The sequence below is a fragment of the Oxyura jamaicensis genome, chromosome Z (assembly GCF_011077185.1).
Source record: "Oxyura jamaicensis isolate SHBP4307 breed ruddy duck chromosome Z, BPBGC_Ojam_1.0, whole genome shotgun sequence".
Taxonomy (NCBI): domain Eukaryota; kingdom Metazoa; phylum Chordata; class Aves; order Anseriformes; family Anatidae; genus Oxyura; species Oxyura jamaicensis.
The window spans coordinates 22492223-22516433 of NC_048926.1; the positions used below are offsets into that span (position 1 = coordinate 22492223).

General features: G+C 37.2%; 1 protein-coding gene across 8 annotated transcripts in view; it reads right to left on the reverse strand.

The window, feature by feature from the left end:
* Positions 1-10103: 10103 nt before the first annotated feature.
* Positions 10104-24211, reverse strand: part of ADAMTS6 (ADAM metallopeptidase with thrombospondin type 1 motif 6) — a 155593-nt gene continuing 141485 nt past the window's right edge. For all 8 annotated transcript variants that reach the window (XM_035310447.1, XM_035310452.1, XM_035310449.1 and 5 more), the window contains 3 exons: positions 21031-21207; positions 19590-19746; positions 10104-13937 (listed from right to left, as the gene is read on the reverse strand). In XM_035310447.1, the coding sequence (XP_035166338.1) occupies positions 13828-13937; positions 19590-19746; positions 21031-21207 (444 nt within the window). In that variant the 3' untranslated portion in view covers positions 10104-13827. The remainder of the gene's footprint in view (positions 13938-19589; positions 19747-21030; positions 21208-24211) is intronic.

Here is a 24211-nt window from a genome sequence, read left to right on the forward strand (position 1 = left end):
TTTTTTTTTTTTTTTTTTTTTTTTTTTTTTTTTTTTTTTTTTTTTTAAGCAGAGACCTAAAATAACACAATTTGCTAGAGAATAAGTGTTACTCTCCATCAGAGAAGTGTTACTTCTAAATTTTGAAAGGGATTACAAAGAGCAGTCATGCCCTATATCTTAACCCTTTCTTGAATGCCTCACAGGGTAAGAGATTAGTTGTTATCCCCCATGTAGATCATAGATTATAAGACTCAACAACAAAATAACCAGCATGGGATCTACCTGTGTGCCTTCCTATTATTTTTCATCCAACTTTACTGAGTAATACAGATTGTCTAGAACTGACTAAACCTGGTAATTTGCTCCACACTAAATACCCATGAGCTCCTTGAATTTGTCGGTCTTCACAGCTGCAGCTATTAGAGGCATCCCCTGGAAAATCCAAGCATCCCTATGAAATTTTATCACTTCAAAAATCAACTCATAAGAGCAGCACAAAGACTTCGTGAAAAAGATTTGGAAGTAATTTTCTATTCACCACACCAAGGCCGGAAGGGACCTCTGGAGATCATCTGGTCGAACCCCCGTGCCAAGCAGGGTCACCTAGAGCACATAGCACAGTCACATCCAGGCAGGTTTGGAATATCTCCAGAGAAGAACTGCTCCAACAGAGACACCAGAAATACCCTTTAGAAGGGTATATGCCACAGAGAAAGCATCAAAGCACCTTTCAACAACCCTCCTTAACCTCCTCTTCAGAAGCCTCACAACACAGACAGCTGCCTGAAGGCAGTTTTGAGAGGAACTTTAAGAGCTGTGGATCAACCCACTTCACAGTCTGACAGCTACTTCTATTAGTTTTAGAAATTGCCTGGGGTTACCAAGGACTAATGGTTTCTCAAAACTCCCAGCAAAGGGTTGACAGATAATTTCCAAACTCTCTCAGATCTTTCTGTGTTTCCAGTTCATAGATGGAGGCTGAGTGACAATGAAGAAGTCATTTCCCTAATAGCCCCAAAGGAGCAGAGGAAGCACCTACTGGACCTTGAGAGGAAGAAATTCTAACTTCTATTGCACATGCATTTTGGAGTCCCTCATTTCCAAATATGAGTACTTGATTTATTTATTTATTTATTTATTTATTTATTTTTAATGCAGTCCAAAATCTGCCTGAATATGGTATTTCTCAGGGCTGTGGTGACAGCATCAAACCAGGCAGAGTAATACATCAGAGAGCCTGCTTCTGTGCAACATCTTAAGTGTTTGTAACTTAAGCACCTCACAGTTCACTTCCAATATTCAGATTGATTTAGTCATATAGAAGTGATGTCTCAGAGCTTCATGGATCAGCAAAGGTGTTTTTGAGATGAAAAACCTCAGCTGCCAGACATTTTAGTAAGTTCATTCCTTCCTTTCTGTGGTATCACTGCCTCAGCATCTGCATCTGCTGACTTCTATACATGAGGAACACACCATGAATGCTATGCCATGCCTAGAACAGGTTCTGCATAATGGTAACAGAGAGATTCCTGTGGATCACACACACAAGAAACAGGGAAGGTGAACTCAATTTTCCTAGAGACCTTTTAAGTTACATAAAGAGGGAGAAGTGTTTCTTTTTAGGGAGAAAGAAAGATCCAGAGCTGAACTCAAAATCAGAGAAGAAAAAAAAATAAAAATAAAAATAAAAATAAAAATGTACAGACACAGTAACAGGCAGTCAAGAAATGTCTGACCCAATCTGAACCAATTTATTTGAGCACAAAAGCGCAGAACAGGTAAAGGATTATTTTAAACTAACCTCATTCTGTGACAATGTAGATCAAAATAAAATTGTCCAGACAAATATATTTCACATTAACCAGAATGAGGTGTAAATACACATTATGACACAGAATTAGTTCTTGCTAATCATCAAGAAACCTATAACTAGTCTGAATAGAAAAGAATGTTGTAAAAGTCATAACATGCAACTTACAGAATGTGGCCCTTGGATCCAGGTACTTATGGAATAAAATATTTATGACTTTCAAGGTTTAATATGTCTGCTAGTGGCCAGTTTTCAAAATGGGAGTGTGACAGGTAACTTCTGGCACAAAATCATCCCAAACTACTCTTCCAAAAGAGCCTCTTTAACAGAAAAAATAAAAAAATAAAATAAAATAAAATAAAATAAAATAAAATAAAATAAAATAAAATAAAATCTGTCAAAAGTATAAGATACAGATGGAAATTCCCAAAAGTTGTGTATAACTTGGATGCAATACGTATTTGAACATCAGTGAATAAATACCGTGGTGCCTGGGTATGCTCATTTTACACATGATCTTGAAAATGCTGGTAACTTTCCGAAGTATTAACTGATTTCTGTGAAATACATCAAGACCCACTATAGAAGCTGTGATTAAAATCAGTCAGGAAGGGGACTGAAGAGAAACCCAAAGTGTATTTTTACATTTTTCTGTCATCAATAAACTGTGCTTGAATGCTATTTATACAGTAGGTGGTTCATAGTGAAACAAAAATGTTTCAATATTTTTTCTCAAAAAAAAAAAAGATATTTTTAATACTATGTGTATATATTTTTAAATAAAACAATTAAACCATTTATTCTTCTTTTTTTTTTTTTTTTTTAATTTGAATTGAAATTCCAAGACATTCTTCAAATCTTAAATTCTTCAACAGCTGTCTGTCAGAAAAGTACATTCACTCTGTAACAGCATGGCAGGTTGCAAAAGAATCTTAAGCAGAAGAAAAGGGAAACTCAATACTGAATTTGAGAAAGATCTCTGTCAATTTCTAACTAGCACCCAATCCCTTATCTAACATGCTCATATGTAGAATAGAGTCAAATATATTCACTTTTAGTTTTTAGAAAAACTACAAAGTTTTTAGAAAACTACTGAAGTACATAATTTTTTCAGCTCTTTGTTAATTATTCTGGGTAAATCACATGAACACCCAGCTACTGCCATATCAGCACAGTCCTTCATCAAATACTTAAGAGAATGGGTTGGAATACCCACATGGAGAAATCATACTCTTCCTTGCATGTTTACTTCAAGATTGTTATGAACTTATATGGAATTGTTAAGCTAATCATATTTCTGCCAAACTGGCCATAATATAATCCACCTACGACTCACCAACTACAGAAGAAAAATTAAACAAACGTTTTGCTGTTGTTAAAGATTTTTTCTATGGGTTTGAGCTTCTGAAGCCAGAAGGTCACTTGGATTATGTATACAATGTTGGTAATTGCATTCCTTAACTCTACAAAATGCCACGAAGCTCACTGTTTTCCAAAATAGCTTTGCAAACAATGACAATTACTGCCCAGACATTTTCAGACACAGCAGGTTATTGGCTTAGGCAGTGATGGAAACCCTAAAAAAAAGATAAACATTTTGAAATGCACTGTAAATCAAATTTGTGCACTGGACTAAGGATGGATTATCTGCCTCTAAACAGCAAAAGATGTTTTCATTTGAGGAGCTTTTTCATACTTATTTACTAGAAATTATTTTAAATTGTGTCTTTGTGAAGTTTTTTAGTATCTCAAGATTTTCAGCAGTTTCATTGTAATAAATATTCTACTATGATTAGTTATACATACTTTACTCATTACATTTACTGATGTCCAAGAATTCACTGTTTCTCAATCTTTTAATAAAAAGTACATTTTTCAGATTAAAAATTGATTGGAAACAATGCTATGTTGGTTTCAAGCAGCTCTGCAAGTATTTATAGCAGATGCATCAACAGTCTCAACTGGGCAAATTTCTACAATGTAATTAACTGAACTCCTGACTAAGAATGAGTTTGTGAGGATTATTATATTGTGACATACTATGTTCTGACACACTGTGGTACCAAGACAAACAAGGTAACTTTTTGCATCCTTAATTTCAGAAAGAAAAGTGTCTGGACATTAATAAAAGACAACCCAGCTGAGAATTCTTACAACTGACTGTTCAAGCAGCTTTGACTAGATTTAATACAGTGGCAACATCAGGAAAACAAAGATACTGGTATCATGTATGTGTACTCAAAGCTGGTTATGAATTATCAAGTTTCTGACTTTGTGCCAGATTCACATTTTCTGGCAGACCAAGACTCTTGTAGATGATGACAATATTACCTTAGTACTGTCCAAGGACTCCTTCAGCAGACCTCAAATCCAGGTTTTACAAGGACTTTCATGAAAGAAGGTATATAAATGAGACAAGATGCTGCTGGATCATTCTTGAAGTTTTATTCATTAATAACGAAGTGGCATTGCATCCTCTTTTCTAGCAGATCAAAGACATTACAGACAAAAGTTAAATGTTAAAATGTTAAAATTTGCTAAAACAGTTGCATTCACAGAGAAAGATAATTGACACTTCTTAAAAAATGTTATTAGGATATTTGTTTTCTAATGGAATGCTTCTGCAGGAATTTGAATCCAGCTGTTGAGTTTCTTTTCTCCTCACCCTTAAAAAAGTAATTTTCTCACTATTCTTAATACACAGAGGGAAAAAAAGTGATACAAGTAAAACATGAGGTTTAAGAAAAGGCTAATAAGAGAACAGTAACTCAGGGTTTTGATTTTGCATTGGTGTTTTTTCCCTTAAAGACAGTTTCATGACAAGGTGTTTGTTTTGTTTTGTTTTGTTTATATTTGTTTTCAATCAATTGAAGATTTTTGAGCATTAAAGCAGACTACTCATCTATTCAACCTTTTCTGAACTTCCATAGACTAAGTCCAGGTAAGCACAAGCTTTTAAAAGCCAACTCCAAGAACAATATGAGGTTGATGAAATAAAGATAAACATATACTGTTGAATGACACACAAGATATAACAAGGGAAACAAGCAAAACCAAGCTGACATTTTACACTTAACCACAGCACTCCATTTGCAAAACTCTGGGCACCTTACGCAAGGTGACTTCTTTTGTAATCAAGTTGTTCAAACCACAGAGGAATGATAAAAATTTCAGAACAAAGTTTACCAAAACATGTTACCACACTCTTACCCATTTGATGTTGTTATTGTTGTTTGGTTGCTTCTTTTAGGATTACTTTTTAAAGGCTTTAAGTCTCAGATGGATAACAAGAAACATATTTCTTGGCAGCTCTTTGTGATCATGATGACCAACTGAGAGCCAACACATGCTGTAAGTGTTTGTTTATCAACTCAGCAGAACTACATGGGACTCACCAAGCACCTGGCATTAGAGAATGCTGCTGTCTTTATGATAAGCATGTTTATGGACATCATTTTTGCAACTGCTATTTTTCATTCTCATTTCCAGTTTGCTCATCTGCTGAATACATAATAACCAATTAAAACAGGCTATCCAAAGCGGCAGAGTTTAGCACACTACTACAAGTAATACAGAGTCACAGCTTTCCCCTTTTCCCCTTTTCCATGTAACATTTCAGCAGCCCACTGAAGGGTTTAAACTGACCAAGGGCCTCTGTCTCCACCGTCCCTGTGTGGGCTCTCCACAGGATTTCACCCAGGCACTCCCCTCAGGTGCTGGTCACTGTCAGAGGCCATCCTGAGGCCTAAGCTTCCAGGGGGGAGCCCCATGCCATTTTCCCAGCACGAGGGTTTTCTAAGGGTCTCATAAACTCCCACAGGAGCCATCTCTTTGCCAACATAGAGCCAATTCCACTGGGGGCCTGAGGACTCCACCAACCCTTTTTCCCACCACTTTCCTGGGATTCCCTCAGCCCTTCACTCGCTCCCAGCTTCTCTATGTCATGGACCCACTCTCCCTCCCCAGCTTGCTGGCCCTGGGGGTCACTTCTGTGGCTGTCCTGGCCTGGCAGCATCCTTCTGTCACTGAGCAGCCCACAGCCATGCCACACCGTGGGTCCCCCAGCCTCACCAGCCTGCCTTTGACCTCAGCTCAGGCTCCTGTGCTGGCACATGGGGACATCCCCCTGGGAGCCATGTGGCTGCTCACCACAGTGCCCCCTCCACTTCTCCAGATGAGAAGTGATGCCATCAGTGCAGCTGCCCAGCCTGGCCCAGAGGGCTGGCAAGGTTGATGGGCACTCATTAGACCTGAGGCTTCTTGTCCTAAAGCCAACCCATGTCCAGCTCTCGGCCTCCCCTCAGGTGCCGGTCACTGTCAGAGGAGGCCTGGCATAGCAGCGAGCTCAGCAGCTCTCTATGGCCACTGGCTGTGGCCCTGGCTGGGCTCCCAGAAAGGGCTGAGGGGCACCCAGGGCTGTGAGCAGGGAGGCTGGTGGCCTGCTAGCCAAATCTGACAGGTGTTCTAGAAGGTTCAATGGCCACAGGCATGGCTGAAGCCACCAGATCATTTGTTCACAGCATGGAAGCCTGTGGTACTGGAAATGCGTTCAGCTCATACTGGGGAAAAAGGGTTGCAATTACACCTAAAGGAGACAGGGGGTGAAGGGAAGAACCCCCAAACGCAAAACTGCAGTCCTAAACCCACAGTTCTCTGTAGTTTTATGTATATTAAAATTCATGATCAGCAAGTCTGCGAGAAGTGGAATGAACAGCATAGAAAATTCATAAATCTGTGGAGGGATACTTTGTAGAAGGATGTTAGTGTCTCAGCAAGAGATCTTTATTAGGATAAAAAAGTTACTAAAAATCATTTTAAGAGAATTCAGGCCATGATCCTTTATCATTATAAGCAGTTTTACCAATGGCAGAAGCAAGTAACAGAAGCTGAGCTAACTTCTTAAGCCTCACTGGAAATCCTGGGAGAGAATGTTGTGTTTCCTTGTATTTTCCCTTTGCAGCTGGTACAAAAAGGCAACTTGAATTCTTTTTCGCTTTTATTTAAATGGGCTGGTTTGTTCTTTATTTCACAACAATTCTGAGCAACCTATGCTTAACTGATATGTGTAATTTATAGCTGTCATACTTCCCCTCCTCCACAGTAACTCAGTTACCAGCAGTATCCTTGACAAAATGCTTGTGAAGAATAATATATTTGAAGTCAAATGTTATCTGCTAATTGACAGGATGGTTTCAACAATGTAACCTTATCTTATGTAAATAAACTTCTAAGGAAACTTTGAGCTACAAAGGGCAAATGAGATGTTTGAGATTCCTTTTTGCTGCAGAAGGTCTTGTTTTGATAGAGCATTTCAATAGCAAAGGCTAAACGTGAAAGAGAATGAGAGACAAAAAGAGAGGCTCAGTTCCCTCTGTTTATATTTGTTCCTAACTTAATGTTTTTCATAATAAGAAACAAAATCTTGAGGGTGTCTTTAATTATTCTGGTAGAAAAATTGAAAAATAAAAACAAAAACAAACTTATTTGAAAGCAAGTAATATTTTAATGTTTCTAGCATTTTTCCTTTAAATTCTAATTTAGATTTTGAATTAGTTTTTACTCTTCAACACAAAATTGACAAAAAAAAAAAAACTGAAAATCAGGGTTTTTAACATACAAGATAGTGTTAAGTTACAGATTGGAAAACTGTTAATAATGCTCACATTAAAATTAAAGATAGCAATACTGTACACTGACTACGAGACTCCGCAGGCATGTGAGAAAGTGAGAAAGAGGTGAAGCAGTCCCAGGAGAAAGCAGATGATGGAAGGAAGAGAAGTTCTGGCCCAGTATATGGATTCTGAGGAATGAAAGAGCCAGCCCTGGAAATGGACTGCAAACTTGTCAAACACATGTAGCTTTTGTTCATATCAGGCCCTGACCCTGTCTCTAGTCACTATTCAAGGATGTTAGAATGCAGTGACCCAATTAAGTGCATTGCACTTCTGTAAAATAATTTGCTTTGTAAGCACAGCTGACCTCAAAACAGATGTAGTAATAAGAACTTAAAGTACAATTGCAACTGAAGTTTGTTTTCTGAAATTCCAGTTAAGTCCAGGGTCTATGTCTGTACAGAGATGTAACTGGAAGACATTCCCACATGTGCACAACTGTTACCTCAACTTACTTGAACATGAGCTGTTTACTCAATACCAATCTGTTTTCAAGGGGAGGGAGATCTTCAGTTATACACAGCAGACATCTTCATTACAAAAGATAAATCATATTGTGAGATGTGATTTCAAACAATACGAGCAATAATTTTGTTATAAATGTCACAAAATGTGCACAGCTCTAAGGACTTTGATGTCAAGTGGAGAGGGAGGAAAGAGTTAAAAAATTGCAGTGATTGCAATGTGCTGAGCATTGAAGAAACCCAATTTCCAAAAGCCATGGCTTAGCCCTTACCAGCAAGGCCAAATCTGATCCCTCTGGGTGGTCATAGCAACCAAAGCCTGGAGCCCTCTCTGGCTGAGTCTTCACATCTAGCTTCCAAAACACTTCCTTTGCTATCTCAAGCTGTGATCTGATGAATTCATTCCAAGCAGGATTACTGAAGAAGTGAGATTATTTATTAAGTGATCTTGCTAGGTCTTCTCTGAAAAAGTCTTACAGCTTATAAAAATGGCATCTTCCCACTCTTCATGCAGAAAGACATATCCTTTCAAGGGCAGATTTCAGTGATTTTCTGACTGGCACCTCTATGACCTTTGATGAGCATAAATTATTTGTGCCACAGGCTATCCAGCTTGAAGAAAACGTCGGTTCTGCGCAGAAACAGAGGAAAATAAATGACATGTGGTGCTTAGGTGATACAACAGCTTAAGGGACAGAGTATCCTTAAATGCACACCATGCTAAATTCTCCGTTGCTCAGTTTCCTAAACTGGACATGAACTCCCCTTTTAGCTGGGCCAAATATACTTGGGAAGCTACCAATTTGCTAGTGCTGTAGTGAACATTGTTATGTGGCCGACTGAGCTCTTATAAATCTGTTTGGGATTCCATCCTGATTACTGCATGTAAATGCTCTTACACCATTCTGTCTAGGACAAAGATCGGAGGGACCACACAGAAGCTATGATCCATCCTTTCCACCTAATTGTTGCTTGTGGTGAAGGGAAGACGGCCAGACAGGGCGTCACTTCTCACAGAACGACAGCCTCAGCTTAGTAATGGCCTTCTCTTAAGACTCTTAGATTGATGACTGACTGACTCCAGATGAGACTCATAGGACTCATCCAAAGTCTATGGCAGTAAAAGTCCACAAAAGAGTCCTGGACCTTAGTTTGTAGTAATAAAAAAATAATAAAAAAGTCAGCAAAATAACCAAGGCCTGTTCAGTATTCTACAGACGGTATTTACAAGTCTGTCTCATAGATCAGATACATTTAGAGAGAACAGGGATTTTACTGATGAAGGGATATATTGAATCATGGGCTATAGAAAGGTAAATCAGAGGAACGATAAGCAGAACCTCAGGTAAAAATGGTGTTCAATGAAAGATAGCCTCCTTAAGAAATAAACTGAAAAAGTATAACAGAGAATTGTAACAGCAGGGTTGGCACTAGAAGGAAGTTCTAGGTGTAGGAAGAGTGCATTTTAGAAGACTGAAGGGAGCTTTGTGTGCCAGGAATTCTGTAGTCAGCATGGGTGATGGTAAGTATAAAGTAGCAGAAGCAGGAAGAGAGAGAAACACAAGAGCATCTGTTTCAGTGTATGCAGTTTGTTGTTATAATCCAAAACACAGTTGCTCCAGGGGAAAAGAATAATACTCAAAACTGAACAATTGTGGGAAACCTATCAGGTAATAATTTGCAGTGTGAATGTATGGGGGAAGCATCAACTGAGTTTTGGAATCACAGAGAAAACTGTTTTTACACTGTGTAATTTAGTAAGACTATTAAACCTTAAGTTTATAGTCTGTAGGGCAATAAAGCTTCTTGATAGGTGAAAATATCAGTACCTTTGAAATAGGCAGTTGTTTGTTTGAATCCTCCTTAGTAAACAGAAGAAGAAAAAAATTACTAAATGCCTCATCAAAATATTTAAGGTACTCTAATTTCTTTAACATCTTACTAATAGTAGTAGAAAGATTTTCATTAAAACAGAAGCTAGATTTTAACTTATTCTAGAGAAACAATAAATATTTAATTGGACTTGATCAGAGATTTCAATACAGGATATTTTAACTGCATCAAGTAAGAAAAGAAGTATCTCTCAAAAACAGTCATCTAAGCACCAAGTTTTCTGAAATGACTTTGTTCTTTATATTTACAGCTTCAGATAAACTTCAGATGAAACCTTAAAAGCTCAATGCAAGAAGGACATTTTATTGTTATTGTTGACTGACTGGTAATGAAATCATTCCAAGAAGTACAGGATAATTTGCTGCCATTAATTTCATTCTTGATCTACATTTATTGCTTAGGCTAAAATATTACTCAGTAATGTACATGATCATATTCTTGACTCTTCCTTTTCCTTATTGTTTCACTTATATATGACAAACATTGCTGCTGCCAAAGACAGAATTCTGGCATAACATATAGATGTTACTTGAAAGACAGGATCTTGAAAGACAGATATATTTTGATGCATCTGATGAAGCAAACATCAAGCATACAGAATTCTAGCAACTGTAAGTCAGGGAATAGACAACCATACCATGGGTATCATTCTTAAAAGCTGCAGTTTTATTTTACTAAATTATCTATGTTAAAAACAAATCTGTGCCTGGTGTGGAATTTCACTGCATCAAGTGTTACAATATTTTTGTTTTCATTACAAGCAGGAGAATGCATGTAGAACAAGTGTTAAGAAACATGACAATAAATTAGAATATAATTTACAAAAGCAAAAAATAATAATAATAAAGTAACAGTGTACCACATTAATACTGAGTATAAAATAATAAGCAACTAATCACAATAATACAAAGGTAATTTCAGTCTGTATTATTAAGGATATCTATGTGACATTCACTCCATTACAAAGTTCCTAATAAAATGGACTATTTTTGGGTGTATACACCTTGAGGGGTTAATCCATAGATTTTGTTTTGTTTTGTTTTGATCTTCTTCAGCTGATAGTATTGCTCAGTGGAAGTACTGGCACCAGATTGATTTCTGCATTTATTATTCTACTATTTGATTCTAGGCCTTTCATATTTATAGCCTACACAAATAGTCCTATTGTCACTAGTTAGGAATATAACACTATTTAGCTTAGATTATATAGATGGCTACAGCGTAGCAGCAGCAATGAACTGTGCCGTGGAAACCAATTATTTTTCTTTGAAGTAGGTTTCATTTGTCAGTCTTAGTCTGAAGTGTTGCTTAGTTTGTAAATCCACATACATTCTGTGTTTTGTTCCCTTTAACAATATGATTCAATGTTGCTCCAGGGAGTTCTTTAAATTCCAGCCTCAGTGCTGTTATGCTGAAGAGTAAACATGGGACTCCCTAGTGTTCTAGCACCAGTAAGAGAGCAAAATGTGTCTTTGGAAACACTCCTTACAATTTTCCTAAGTGAGGTAAAAAAAAAAAAAAAAAAAAAAAAAAAAAAAAGGTTTCGTTTGAATACATTAAAAAACCTTTTCTTGTTAGCTGAAAAGACACATTATCTTATAAACAGAGTCATGCCCTGGAGAAAACTGGACCCTGACACAGAGAGGCTTCTTGTTTAAAGAATGCCATAGGAACGCCTTTCCCTTTTATCATATTTTTGACCTAACCAGGGCATGCTAGCACCAAGGTGTTTTGTCAAAAGGATACAGAAAGTCAATTCACTTAACAAAGAAGAACTACATACTGCCCTTAATCCATAAGTGCAACTCCCAAAGGCTGTTTACTGGTGTCAGTTTTAGCAGGAGTTGTTTATGCGGTGATGAGAGCAGCAGATAAGCATATGTGAATACATGCAAGCCAACTGAAAATTAATTCCACTGGTCTCAGGTGTAAGGAAGTGAAAATACTGGCAAGAGGTAGCAGATGACAGAACTTTGATGGTCATGAATATGTGGGTTGCACAAAACCCCACTGACAGATTGTCAATATGTTGGGGGGATTTCATAGTATGAGTCCTGCTAATAACAACATCTACTACTCCATGTTAATTCACATTAGTAAATAGTGTGCAACACATCTGGCTTGTTCTTGGTAAAATACACTTCAATCTCATGATATTTTGAAATTATTTTTCACTGAAAAGAGTACTTTCTTAAAAAAAGTGCTATTTGAGTTAGAATTTGTAACACATTATTGTTCACATAATTTTAATTGCACTACAACAAAGGAGGCATAGTTTGACACAAAAGCACATTCATCAAGTACCTGCTGCAAACTGCAAGTGTTCAAGTACAATATATTAATATAAACAAGTACCCACTTTCCTTATCTCCTTGTTGAGTCTTGCTATTGAGAAGTGAAGGGGAAGAGGAGCACTATACTAAACATTTTTTATGGTAGATTCTTGAAGGTGACTTGCCTAAGCAGTTTGGTTTCACATTTAAAATCGCAAAGTAATTGGTGAATATTAAAATATGGTAATATGAAATAAGTGGAGTATGACAGCAGAATAATTGGAATAGCTAGAATTATACTGGCATCTAGCTACTAATCCAGAGGCAGGACTTTGTTCCAGTCTCACACTGAAAGCTGCCTCAAGCTTTAAATATGATCCAGCTTTAAATGGGTACTTGGCCATTTAGGTCAAGGTGACCAGACTTCATTCTAGCCACCCCTTTTCCAGTGTGCCTTACTCCTGATAGCCCAGTATGCCTTTTGGCTCAAGCACACTCGACTTCTCATTTGCAGAACCTAGATATCCCCAAAAATCTTTTATCTTTGGTTGTAATCCTTGTCCACTCTGATGTGGACTCCTGAACTGCAGACTCACATATTCTTTTTGAAAAAAAAAAAAATGCTCTTCCACAATGGTATCAAAGAAGGGAACATTTGAAATCCATTTTAACTTCCAGCTTTGTAAAGAAGTATTGTTATTACACATCTTTTTGCACTAGAACTTCTTGGTGTTGGAGAATCAAAAGTAATGCATAAAACGGATATAGATGCCAACAAAGTTGTTTCTTTGTGGCTAGTGATGTAAACAAAAGTGAGCTGAAGTCAAAGTCTTAAATTCTAAGCAAACTGTACAGTAGCAGTGAAAGAGCTGGCCGTACGGTCTTCACCACTATTGGAGTACCACTCCTCCATGGTATTGAAATATGTTCCCTTTTAGTAGAAATCTCAGCTTTGCTTGCACAATGGTAAGATGGCTATAAACCTGCAACATAGATTTCATTTCATTTCATAGCACACTTGTATTTCATGCACCACTGCAATAACTGTTGCACCTCTTAAAACAATGTCCCTCATGGTTGTTCTATTGAGTATAGCTTTATATATGGCTCACAGCAGTGTTCAGGAAATATGGATTACTCCAAAGGGAATTAGATGGAATGAAGGAAAAATACATTTTTTTAAAAAAAAATCTGCTCCTTAAATAACAATTCCAAGCTCATTTTATAATTTAAATTGTGGTGCTGTGTCGTGAGATAAAATAGTTAACATTTTTAAGCTATGACTTAACATTTTTTTTGATTCTTCTTTACTTCCATAGTAGACCAAGTCATAACAGCTACATTTTAAACAGTTTTAAATACAAATGGATTCAGTGTCATTGCTAAGTCCATAATAAAAATTATTTTAATGGTCCAAGGAGGTAAACAGACTATTGGATTTAGTCAAAAGAACACAAATGTTCCACAGTAAGCTATTCTATATGTGTTGTGTGGATCTTTCCAATTTGGCATGCCCTCCTTATACTGTGTCCAGCACTTTGGATGAATAAATCCCACTTCACAGAAGTTAAAATAATATTGAAATCCTGTCAGCTGGGGCTGACCAGTGGTTACGTTTTCCACAGGGTAATGCATTTGCAAGGACGTCAATCTCATTCCGCTGTGTGGCTCTCTTCGATGGACACTTTTCCACAATGATAACAATGATAGCACATTCTCATGCTTTCTGTGGGTCAGTGTCCTTGGCAGGTCTTGCAGCACATCTGTCTGAAGTATGCTCGACTGCAGAACTTGAACTTCAGCACCAGTGGACAATATGCCACTTTGTTCACATCTTTGCACTCTAATAATTAAAGGTATTAAAGAGAAAAAACAAACAAACAAACAAACAAAAACAGAAATAATAATTAAACTACAAAGAAAATTTAAGATTTAACATGCTTCTGCTCTATCCATCCACCTTGCCCTCTTTGTAACTACTCTTCCTTAATCATCTTAGTGCATGTAGTATATTTTTAAAAGCCATAAAATCATTTGCAGGTCTTATCTCCCAGAAATTTAAGTGTGCCCAATTTGTCTTGAAAAAATTATCAGTTATTGCAATAAATGACCACTTGAGACAGCTAGGAAACATGAGTCTTTTTTTTTTTTTTTTTTTTTACAATACTTTTATAGCTTCTTTCTCAGGAGTTATTTCATTCATCTGTGAGAGGTTATCCAAAATCTAACACAATTTGCAGTATTTGGTAGCATGCCTGTGCATTTGTAAGAATCCTTGAAATAGTATAAGCATTGCAGTGAACAGGGATGGATAAAAAAAACAGTGTTACAAATCAAGGCACCAACAGTGTGAGTTCAGTGACCTGGCCAAATGTTGTACTTTAGGCTCGATTCCATATGTCCACACTTCCTTTTACGCAGGAGAAAAAGGCACTTTTATGCCTGTAATAGGCATGCAAGAGCTTTTTTTCATATTTGCATTTTCCCTGTATGCTGGGCTTACTGCCCTTGTCATACTGGCAGGTTCCAGGAAGGGAAGAAGAGCTCTGTCAGATGGAGCAAGCATTCCTTGCTTTCCATCCCACACCAGCTGTATCTGCAGTGACTTGTCGATGTACATTACAGAGCACTGCAGGAATATGCAATGGTTCTCCTGTGGCTCAGTTTCCGTTCTGTAGAAAGATGGTGGTAATAAGGAATGGAATAGTTTGGTCTATGCCCAGTTTTTACTGTGACATGTAAGAGATATTGCCTTATCTGAGAACTCTTTTTTACACTCAGGTTCTACATCTCAGAATTTGCTACTGCAGATTTGCTTTTCATCGGAGTGAATATTGTGGCAGGTGTCTGATACAGGATTTACCACTCCAGTTAACAGCATTTGTGTATTATTTTTCCAGGCTGATATTAAAATAGGACTTTGGCAAGGAGCCTTGTTTTGTAGGTAGGAAGAAGAAAGATGTATATGGAGAAAAAGCAAAACCCACAAATCTGAAATGATGCTGCGGGAAGAATGAAATTAGACTATTTTTTCAGAAAATAATTTGTCTCAAAAGAATGCTGTAAATTTTTAAGGTCATATTTAATACTTTCTTTCTTCTACAATCTTTCTCAAATTACATACGTATAAAGAAAATGTGAATAAAAAGGATTGGATCTAGCTGTACTTTGAACATTATCATATTTTGTGTTGATTTACTGTCTAAAAGTGAAGACTGAAGGCCAGGATCCCGTTGCACAAAGGCCTGATAGAACAAAAGTCCTTGATTCCCAAGTGTCCGTAAACTAAGTGTGAAAAAGGTAACAGACAGACACACCAACCATGTAAGAAAAGCAAGAAGTAATAGTGAAACAAACACAATCAGGATGTACATACAATCCTTCAGCTACTCCTATTTGTCTTCCTTCTACAAACATATTTTTCCTCCAGAAAAGGTAGCTATGGGCAGTGGGGTTCAAGCTGCCAGCACACTGTAGTGGAAAGTTATGTGCAGATGAGACTTTTTAGTATTTGAACCTAGGACAGCATTCGTGAGTTTGAACTCAGGGTCTGTACTTAATGGTACTTCTGACAATGACCATGTGCATGCTTGTAGCTAGACAAGTAAAAACATGAAATGATTAAAATTTTTATTTTATTAACTTAGATATAGTGCTTTCATTATCATTCTTTACTCCAGCTACCTGATGTTTTATGCACTATTTTTCTAATTTTTAAATTCTCTATTTGGAAACAGAGTTGGATGTCAGGAGAAAAGACACTGAGGGTAGCTGTTTGAAAAAGAGGCATATTTCTCTATTTGCAACTGCATGTGGTCACTACTTTATTTGAAAAACTCTTCCCAAAAGAGGTCAAATATATTCCAGAGATACTTCAGGTCCCTGCGTTTATTACCACTGAGAACATTGGAGCTAAACGTAGTGAATTATAAATAAAGTGAGGAATAAAAAGGTTCACTTGATCTTGATGAGATGTAAAAGTTTATTCAATCCCCCAAATAACCCCATACATATCGTATTTAGTTAAATACAGGTAAAGCCACTAACTATATTTTTGCTTAAAGTAGGATTTGAAATTATCCCATTTCATGTTTCCTAATGTTTTTCTTCCTCTTGACCAAACTTGGACACTGTTCAGCCAGTGCCATTTGGACAGCAGTGAGACAATATCCTGGAAGGTGCCCACAACTTCTGTTTAAAATATCAGTTGTGAAATAGATACAGAGGCCGATGCAGTAGCCTATTCTTCACAGGACTATCGTTGAATGGGAGGTTTAGCAGAGCCCTTTTTGTTCCTAGTAACTACTGTTAGCAAGTTTCAATAAACTACATATATTAATCTCTCCTTTCCTTGTCAGATCAGACACTATTATGATACCAAGTATCATATTACAGTAATAAAAGCACAGAATGTCACAGTGCTGTCTACTAAAGAGACTGTAAAGGCTTACCATAAAAAATACAAGGGGAACTGAAATGACATAAACGTAGATTAAATAGTTTGTCATGTAAAGTTTCAGGTGGCCTTTAGCAGTCTAGATTCAGCAGACATACATACTTAGAGAACAAAATAATTCTGAATACATTTCAAATCGTGTGGTACATGCTGTCTGTAGCGCAATTCCAACATTAAATGTAATGGTACTCAGCAGTTGCCTCAAAACCTTATCTATAATGTTCTACATCTCCAGTGAAGAGTTTACTGAAAACAAAGACCTAAAGGAATGTTTAATGTGACAAGATATATGTTAATTTTATTTTACTAATCCTATATCCCCAGAATTTTGACTATTATTTTATGTAAACAATCTACACTTTCCCCGAGAAAGCACTTCCAAACTTTACCAATGTGATTATTATACTTGCTGAAAAATGTGCTGAAAAATATGTATTTTCTTATCATGGGTTAGCAAAACTAAGTTGTTCAGAAATTGATGAATGGGTCCCACTGGCTGGGAGCACTGGAATTTTGGGAGTGAAGGGAACCAGGAAGTTTGCTGCAGTTTGAAATAGGACAGGAATTCCCTCAGCTAGCCCGACCCTTCTGCAAAGCAATGACTGGTTGCTGAGGGTGCTTTTTCCCCACAGTGGAGCCCAAAGCACAATGTAGTAATTCTTGATGGCATGCAGACTAAGTCCCTATGTGCAGGCAGACACACTCTGCTACATACATGCACAAAGATCTATCAGCTTCTTGTGTCTAAGGATTTTTAAGGCCAAAGTACAAACAGAAAATGTGCAATGCATGCACATCATTTTGCAACTCCGTTTGTGCTTCTTATATTCAGTATTTAATACTTCTGAAATGTTTATAAATTAGGATATATATTTAAGAAATGGATATAAAAATATTGAAAAAAAATAAATTGAAAACATTTTTTTTGTCAAATTTTGGGATAAGGCACCCTTAGGATTTCATGGATTGCAGCTAGGTTCTTCTGAAAGGACGTAGGTATTTTAAACTGTTAAGTGAACTTTGAGATTACATTTACTTCTGAGCCACTTGAGCCACTTAACCACTTACAAATAATCAGTGGTTTCCAGTAAAGACTTTCAGTGTGGGACAAAAACAAAAATGGGGTGCTAAGTGGCACAATGACTGTTGGAAACTTTCTATTGGACAAGACTGTGCCAGTATCTTCTTCCTTTTAATTACTCCTAGGACTTATTAGATCAAGTAAAGTACCCTGCTAATGATGCTGCATGGCTGTCACTATGGAGCTGGCCAAATGTTCCAGTGAAAGTCTGGGTCTCTGGAAAACACTATGGCCTTGCTTTTCAAAGTTACCCTGCACAGCTCTTCTTTAAAGAAGTCCATGAATGCTAAGTATCCATATATCATAGACCAAAAATCCCAGACCGAAAAAACAGATTGCTTTATTTTTCTGGTGTTAAAGAATAACTAACGCAATGACTTGACCTTTTCATCTTGAAGAGGAGACTGAGACTTAATCACACACACTTAAAACTATTTTACTACCTTCCTTACTTTGGAAAAAAGACAACTCCTGTGTTTGGAAATAAAATAACAGTTAGCTGTTGAGCTTAAAGGAGAGAAAGTTTCCTACATTGATAATAATTGCCTAGGGATCACTTAAGAGTACTAAACATAGAAATGGAAATTAAAGTGACCAAGGAAAATTCTATTATGATGATGTATTTCTAATGAAAACATGGGATGGTAATTGTCTATTTAAAATTAAAAACTCCAAGTGATAAATTATCACGCTCACAAACAATTATCAGTGTATTTCTAGGAAGATTTTAGTATGCTCTCTTTCTTTAAGATGTCTAACATTGACAGACTTTTACAACAATTTTTAAACTATGGTGTGAGCCTAAATGGATACAGAAGGTTATTACATGAACGTCAAATAAGGAAAGACTAGCTTTTTGCCTTTTTTTTTTTTTTTGAGTAAAAATCAGAGCACTTGCTCCATATAAACAGGACATCAAACTACACTACTGTTGGAGAACCATTGCAAAAGCCACTCCATTTACATTAATTATGCTAAAGGAGTAGTGATATTGAGACTGTGAAGTGAAGCACTAAAAATTTAGGGAATACCTGTTTTAAAAGAACTACAATTGCTGTGCAATGTTTTGTGATTTTCAGACATGTATTATGATTTTTGACTGCTTTTTCCCTTTCACACAAAATTGAATGTAATCATCTGGTGAACAACTATTCTAAATTTTTCTGATCAGCAAGGAAACTTTTTGCTGCCTAGCACTCAAATTCTACTTTGAAGACAGAATTTCCCAAGAGGTTTACATGGGGAATTTATGAGTCCAGACCTGGAACACTTCATAAACATTAACACATTTATTTTGACATTCTTATCTAATATATTCTATAACATAAATTATGTTATGATGAAGACAGATAATAGTCTGATCAATTAGTCTGTATTGCGTAAAAATACTGAAATTATTTAAAACAGGCATTATGAATACAGGAAATTCAAAGTTAATTAGAAGAGGCTGATAAGTCAGTCAAAGTATGTACTGTACAAACAGAATTGTACTGTACAGTACAAACATAATTGTAGCACCAGGTAGCATTAAATGTGTAGTCCCAGTTTTTCAATGAACATGTGATTAAATGATTTTGCCTGCTCCACCGCTGATGGAGTGGGTACGAACTCAGTGGGTTAAGAAGCATATCATGTTATCCCTGCTATCATGAACGTTTCCATTCACCAGTATAGAGACTGGAAGATTAATGACACAAAATGATAGCAATTTGTCTGTGGCTATACATGGTTTGTTTGCTTGTTTGTTTAAACAAAGAACCTGTATGTAGCATGTAGCTTCTCATTGACTTCACCTTTGAACTACATTGACTAACAGACAATAATTGCAAAAAAATTAAGTCACAGTCTGGGCAATCATATAATGTAGATTCCTAATAATAAACGAATGCAGTAATACTGACCACTAAACTTCACTCTCTTTTCACTCAGACTACTTTATTTTAAGATGGCAAACTTACCTTCCGTGTTGGAAATGGGAGTACTGTCACATTTACTTTCACACTGCTGCATTGATGGAGGTCTAAGTGTTTCTGGACACTCACTAGATGCTTGTCCGGTATATGAGAGGCACTGCACTGTTCGCATCTGTTGCCCAAGACCACACTGTGCAGAACACTAAAAATAAGACATAAAAAAGTGAAACAACTCAGATTCAACTTTTAATAATAAAGCAGGAAAACAGGAGAACAGTCAGGAACAAATGTGTACATTTGTCTATGTACACATGGGCAAATTTTTAAAAAGGCATCTGGAGGGATTTGGTTAATACAGAAAATTATTTTCATAAAGTATTTAGGATGCTTCTTTTTTGACAGTATATACCAGCATTTGTCTTTCAAAGAAAATAAAACACAGTGCAATGTTAGCTTCCTAAACTGCTCAGATATGAGGTAAGAGAATAAAATTTACACTATTTCATATATTATGTATGAGGTTAAGCACGTATTTTCAATAGAGAAATCATCTAGTTTAGAACAAAGAGAATAAATACAAGGACAACAAGAATTCAAATCTGCTAACAGAATTTTTCTAGGAACAAAGATAAGTATCTTTCAAACAAAAATACTTTGTAGTTTCAAAACATTTTTGAATTTCTGTATCTAAACAGTGTTTCTAAAACTTACCTCAATTTCAGATAAATATGTATCTGAACAACTAACGTAAAAGAAAAGATGGACTGCAAATGAATTTTACTGTAATACCACAAATGATTGTTTCCTGATTTGTTAATCTGCTAGTGTTTTATTTTCACTACAAGCAAATTTATCAGCAAACTTAGAAAACATCAAGTTATAGCTTAATAACAGGCTCTTTATCATAATTAAGATGAAAAAAAAAATAAAAATAATAATAAAAAGAAACTCAGTGCATCCTATTTAGAAACACTGCATAACTGGCAGCACCATTCAGCCTGGGCTGTAACAATTTAGAACCTCAATAATTAAGCATATTTTATACAAAATTATAAAAAACCTCTTAGTTCTTTGGGCTGCTACGCATCTTTCTGTACAGTAAAATATACTAAAATGGCTTTGTATTTCCATCAAGTTTCTCAAACTAAATTGTTTATGTTTTAAAACTACTAAAGCTTGCAACATTGCTGGTATTGCAAATTCCCCTTCTATTAAACTTCAGTAAGGACTAGTTAATTTATAAAGCATGCACACGGAAACTCACACAGGAGAAACCAGATTATTGTCAACAAATCCTTTACAGTTCAGCAGACAACACATGCACCGTATTTCAATCTGAGATAAACAGATTAATAGCTTTCCCTTCAGTCATAGGAACCATCCCTTACTCATTTCCAGTAACAGTTTTACGCGTAGTAGGTGGCAGAGCCTGATACATAATGAATAGGAGACTAACAGCAGTAAATACTTATATGGACTATCTTACCTGTCCCCAGTCTCCAGTAACCCAGCGAGGAGGAGGACATCGACCTAAACTACAGCGGATGCGGACTGGAGGTTTACTTTCCTCTTGGCATTGAGCAGCTGGAAAAGTTTTTAAAAGATCGCTGCTTTTGCACAGAACAATTCGGTGTTTAAATCCTGGACCACACTTTGGCGTGCACTGAAAAAATATTGGTACAAACAAAAAATGAAAATTCCAGTAAAAGGTCAGTACAAGTTTTAAAGAAATATTATGGAGAAGTTGAAGGATATATTTACGTTCTTACAAGTAAACTATAATTTTCCCCAAATGGTAGTTTTAAAATTATTAGAAACACAAACAAGCTGGCGGATGACTGCTTTATTAAGTTAAATCTTTTATAAGTTTTAATTTAATAAAAGTGTATTTCCTTTGCTATTTATGTAACTATTATTTGCTTTTGTACATGAAAACCTTTAGGTTACGATTAAGATAAGCACTTTGCTGAAAAGTAAAAAGGTCTGCCATATGTATCATTATTATGAAACAAACTTGAGTGTAGTTATTTCAGAAACAACTTAGAACTCCCTGTTCTACTTTTTTTAACACGAATCTTGTACACCTTAAGCATATGTCTACTAGAAAACTAGGGGAAGGAGGGAAAGAAGAGAAGAAAAATCTGTATGGCTGAAATGAAGAAAGAAAGAAATATTGATGCTAAATAGAGACCAAAAGAGAATGACAATGAATATGTCAGCTTCCGTGTCATAATCATAAGTTCTTTTGGTCAAATTCTATGGAATATTGTATTTTTTCCACAAAATTTTACATAAAATGCATAAAACCTTAAAGCAGGAACTGGAAGCAAGTGCCCCTTCCTAGCTCAGTGCTTAAAAATCACTTGCATTCAATCTCCTCTTCCTGGCAGTGGAACATTCTGTGAGAAGTCAACAGGAAAGAGAGAGAAGGCTGGAAGGACCTGCCACCATCATAAGGGTAGTCTACAGACTTGCGATCGGTTCACTTTGAGAAACAGCAGGAGACAGACAGACTTGAAACTCGTCAGAGTTGCAGAGAGTTGTGTTCTGCACTCTGGGTGGTGCATTCTAAAACCTGAAATACTATAAAAACACAAATAGCAAGCTATCACCAACTGAGAACTCAGTTCGTTAGACATGCTGAAAGAATGTCTTCTGAATAGAGGCCTTTGGAGAGGGAGGATATGTGCAGAAATATCTAGCATGTGAATCACTGCATGACTTTGGGAAGAGGTTGGCACTCAGCTTCTCTTATGCATCAAGACAGGGAAAAAGTAGAACTTCCGATAATCAGTTAAATAAATGTCAAAATCCAGTGTGCCTATGAGTTTTACAATCCCAAGAACATGGTAGCAAATAAACAAGAGTTTGAGGATTGGCACTTGAGTTTAGGTCTATCTGTTTTCTAGTCTTGTTTGAAAACACATTTTTAAATCCATGTCTAAACTGCAACTTGAGGAAAATCTTTCAGCTACTTGTACCAGCTACTGGTAAAAAAACAAAACAAAACAAAACAAAAACACCATTTTTTGGAGTTACTTGTAGCTAAAATTCCACTAAGTAAGATAGACTACACCCTGTACCCAGAACTGAAAGCAAAGTAAGGAAACAGGCTGCCTACAATAATAGTGATTCACCAAAACTAAAAAAGCATCAATAGAAGTTAACACAAATGTATGTCTCCAAAGCAAATGAAAGACAAAATACCCATTCAAAGAAAAACAGAAAATCATGTTCCCCACTGCCACATGCCTGTTGAATTTTTGACTCAGTGGAAGTCATGACTGACAGTAATATGAATGCGCAGTAAATGTACTTGTCTCTGATAAGGTTCTTCCCAAGAAATCTTTATTTTTTGCTGTTTTATTATCTAGAAATACATAGAAGTAATTTACAGTGTGCAGAATAACTCACCTCAACTACTTCAAAGTATTTTTTTATGGCAAAATTGATGTTACCCAAGAATTATAGAGTCATATAACATCCCAAGCTGGAAGGAACCCACAAGGATCATCGAGTCCAACTCCTGGCTCCACACAAGACCACCCAAAAATGAAAGCAGATGTCTGAGAGCTTTGTCCAAGCTCTTCTGGAACTCTGACAGCGTTGGTAACGTGGTACTGTGCCCACTGTCCTGGGGAGCCTGTCCCAGTGCCCGACCACCCTCTGGGTACAGAACCTTTCCCTAACCCCCAGCCTGACCCTCCCCTGTCCCAGCTCCATGCTGTTCCCTCGGGTCCTGTCGCTGTCCCCAGAGAGCAGAGCTCAGCGCCTGCCCCTCCGCTCCCCTCGTGAGGGAGCTGCAGGCCGCCATGAGGCCTCCCCTCGGCCTGCTCTGCTCTGGGATGAGCAAACCCAGAGACCTCAGTCGCTCATACATCTTCCCTTGTAGGCCCTTCACCAGCTTTGTAGCCCTCCTTTAGACACTCTCAAACAGTTCTATATCTTTCTTATAACGTGGTGCCCAAAAACGCACACAGTACTCAAGGTGAGGCCGCACTGGTGCAGAGCAGAGCGGGACAATCCCTTCCCCGACCAGCTAGCAGTGCTGTGCCTGATGCACCCCAGGGTACAGAGTTGGCCCTTTTGTTGACAGGGCTCACTGCTGTCTCATGTTCAGCTTGCCATCAACCAGAACCCCCTGATCCCTTTCTGTGGGACTGCTCCCCAGCCTTTTGTCCCACAGCCTGTACGTATATACATGTGTAACCCCATCCCAGGTGCAGAATCTGGCACTTGCTCTTGTTAAACGTCATATGGTTGGGGATCGCCCAGCCCACCTAGCCTGTCAAGCTCTCTCTGCAAAGCCTCTCTACCTCTGGCAGAGTCAACAGCTCCTCCTAATGTAGAGCCATCCACAAACTTACTAAGTGTACCTTCAAATCTTGCACCCAAGTCAATTATGAAAACATGAAAGTGATCTGGCCCTAAAATGGAGCCCTGTGGAAGCCCACTAGTGTCTGGCTGCTAGCTCAATGTAACTCCATTTCCTAACAAACCCTTTGAGCCCAACTCAACAAACATTTGTTTTGTCTAGTTGTCTGCTGGACATCTTGTCCAGAAGGATACTTTGAGAAACAGTATTGAAGACTTGACTAAAATCCAAAATATTACATCTATTGGCTTGAATGATTACATTCTGCTGGACAAGCCACTGTCAGTTTTAA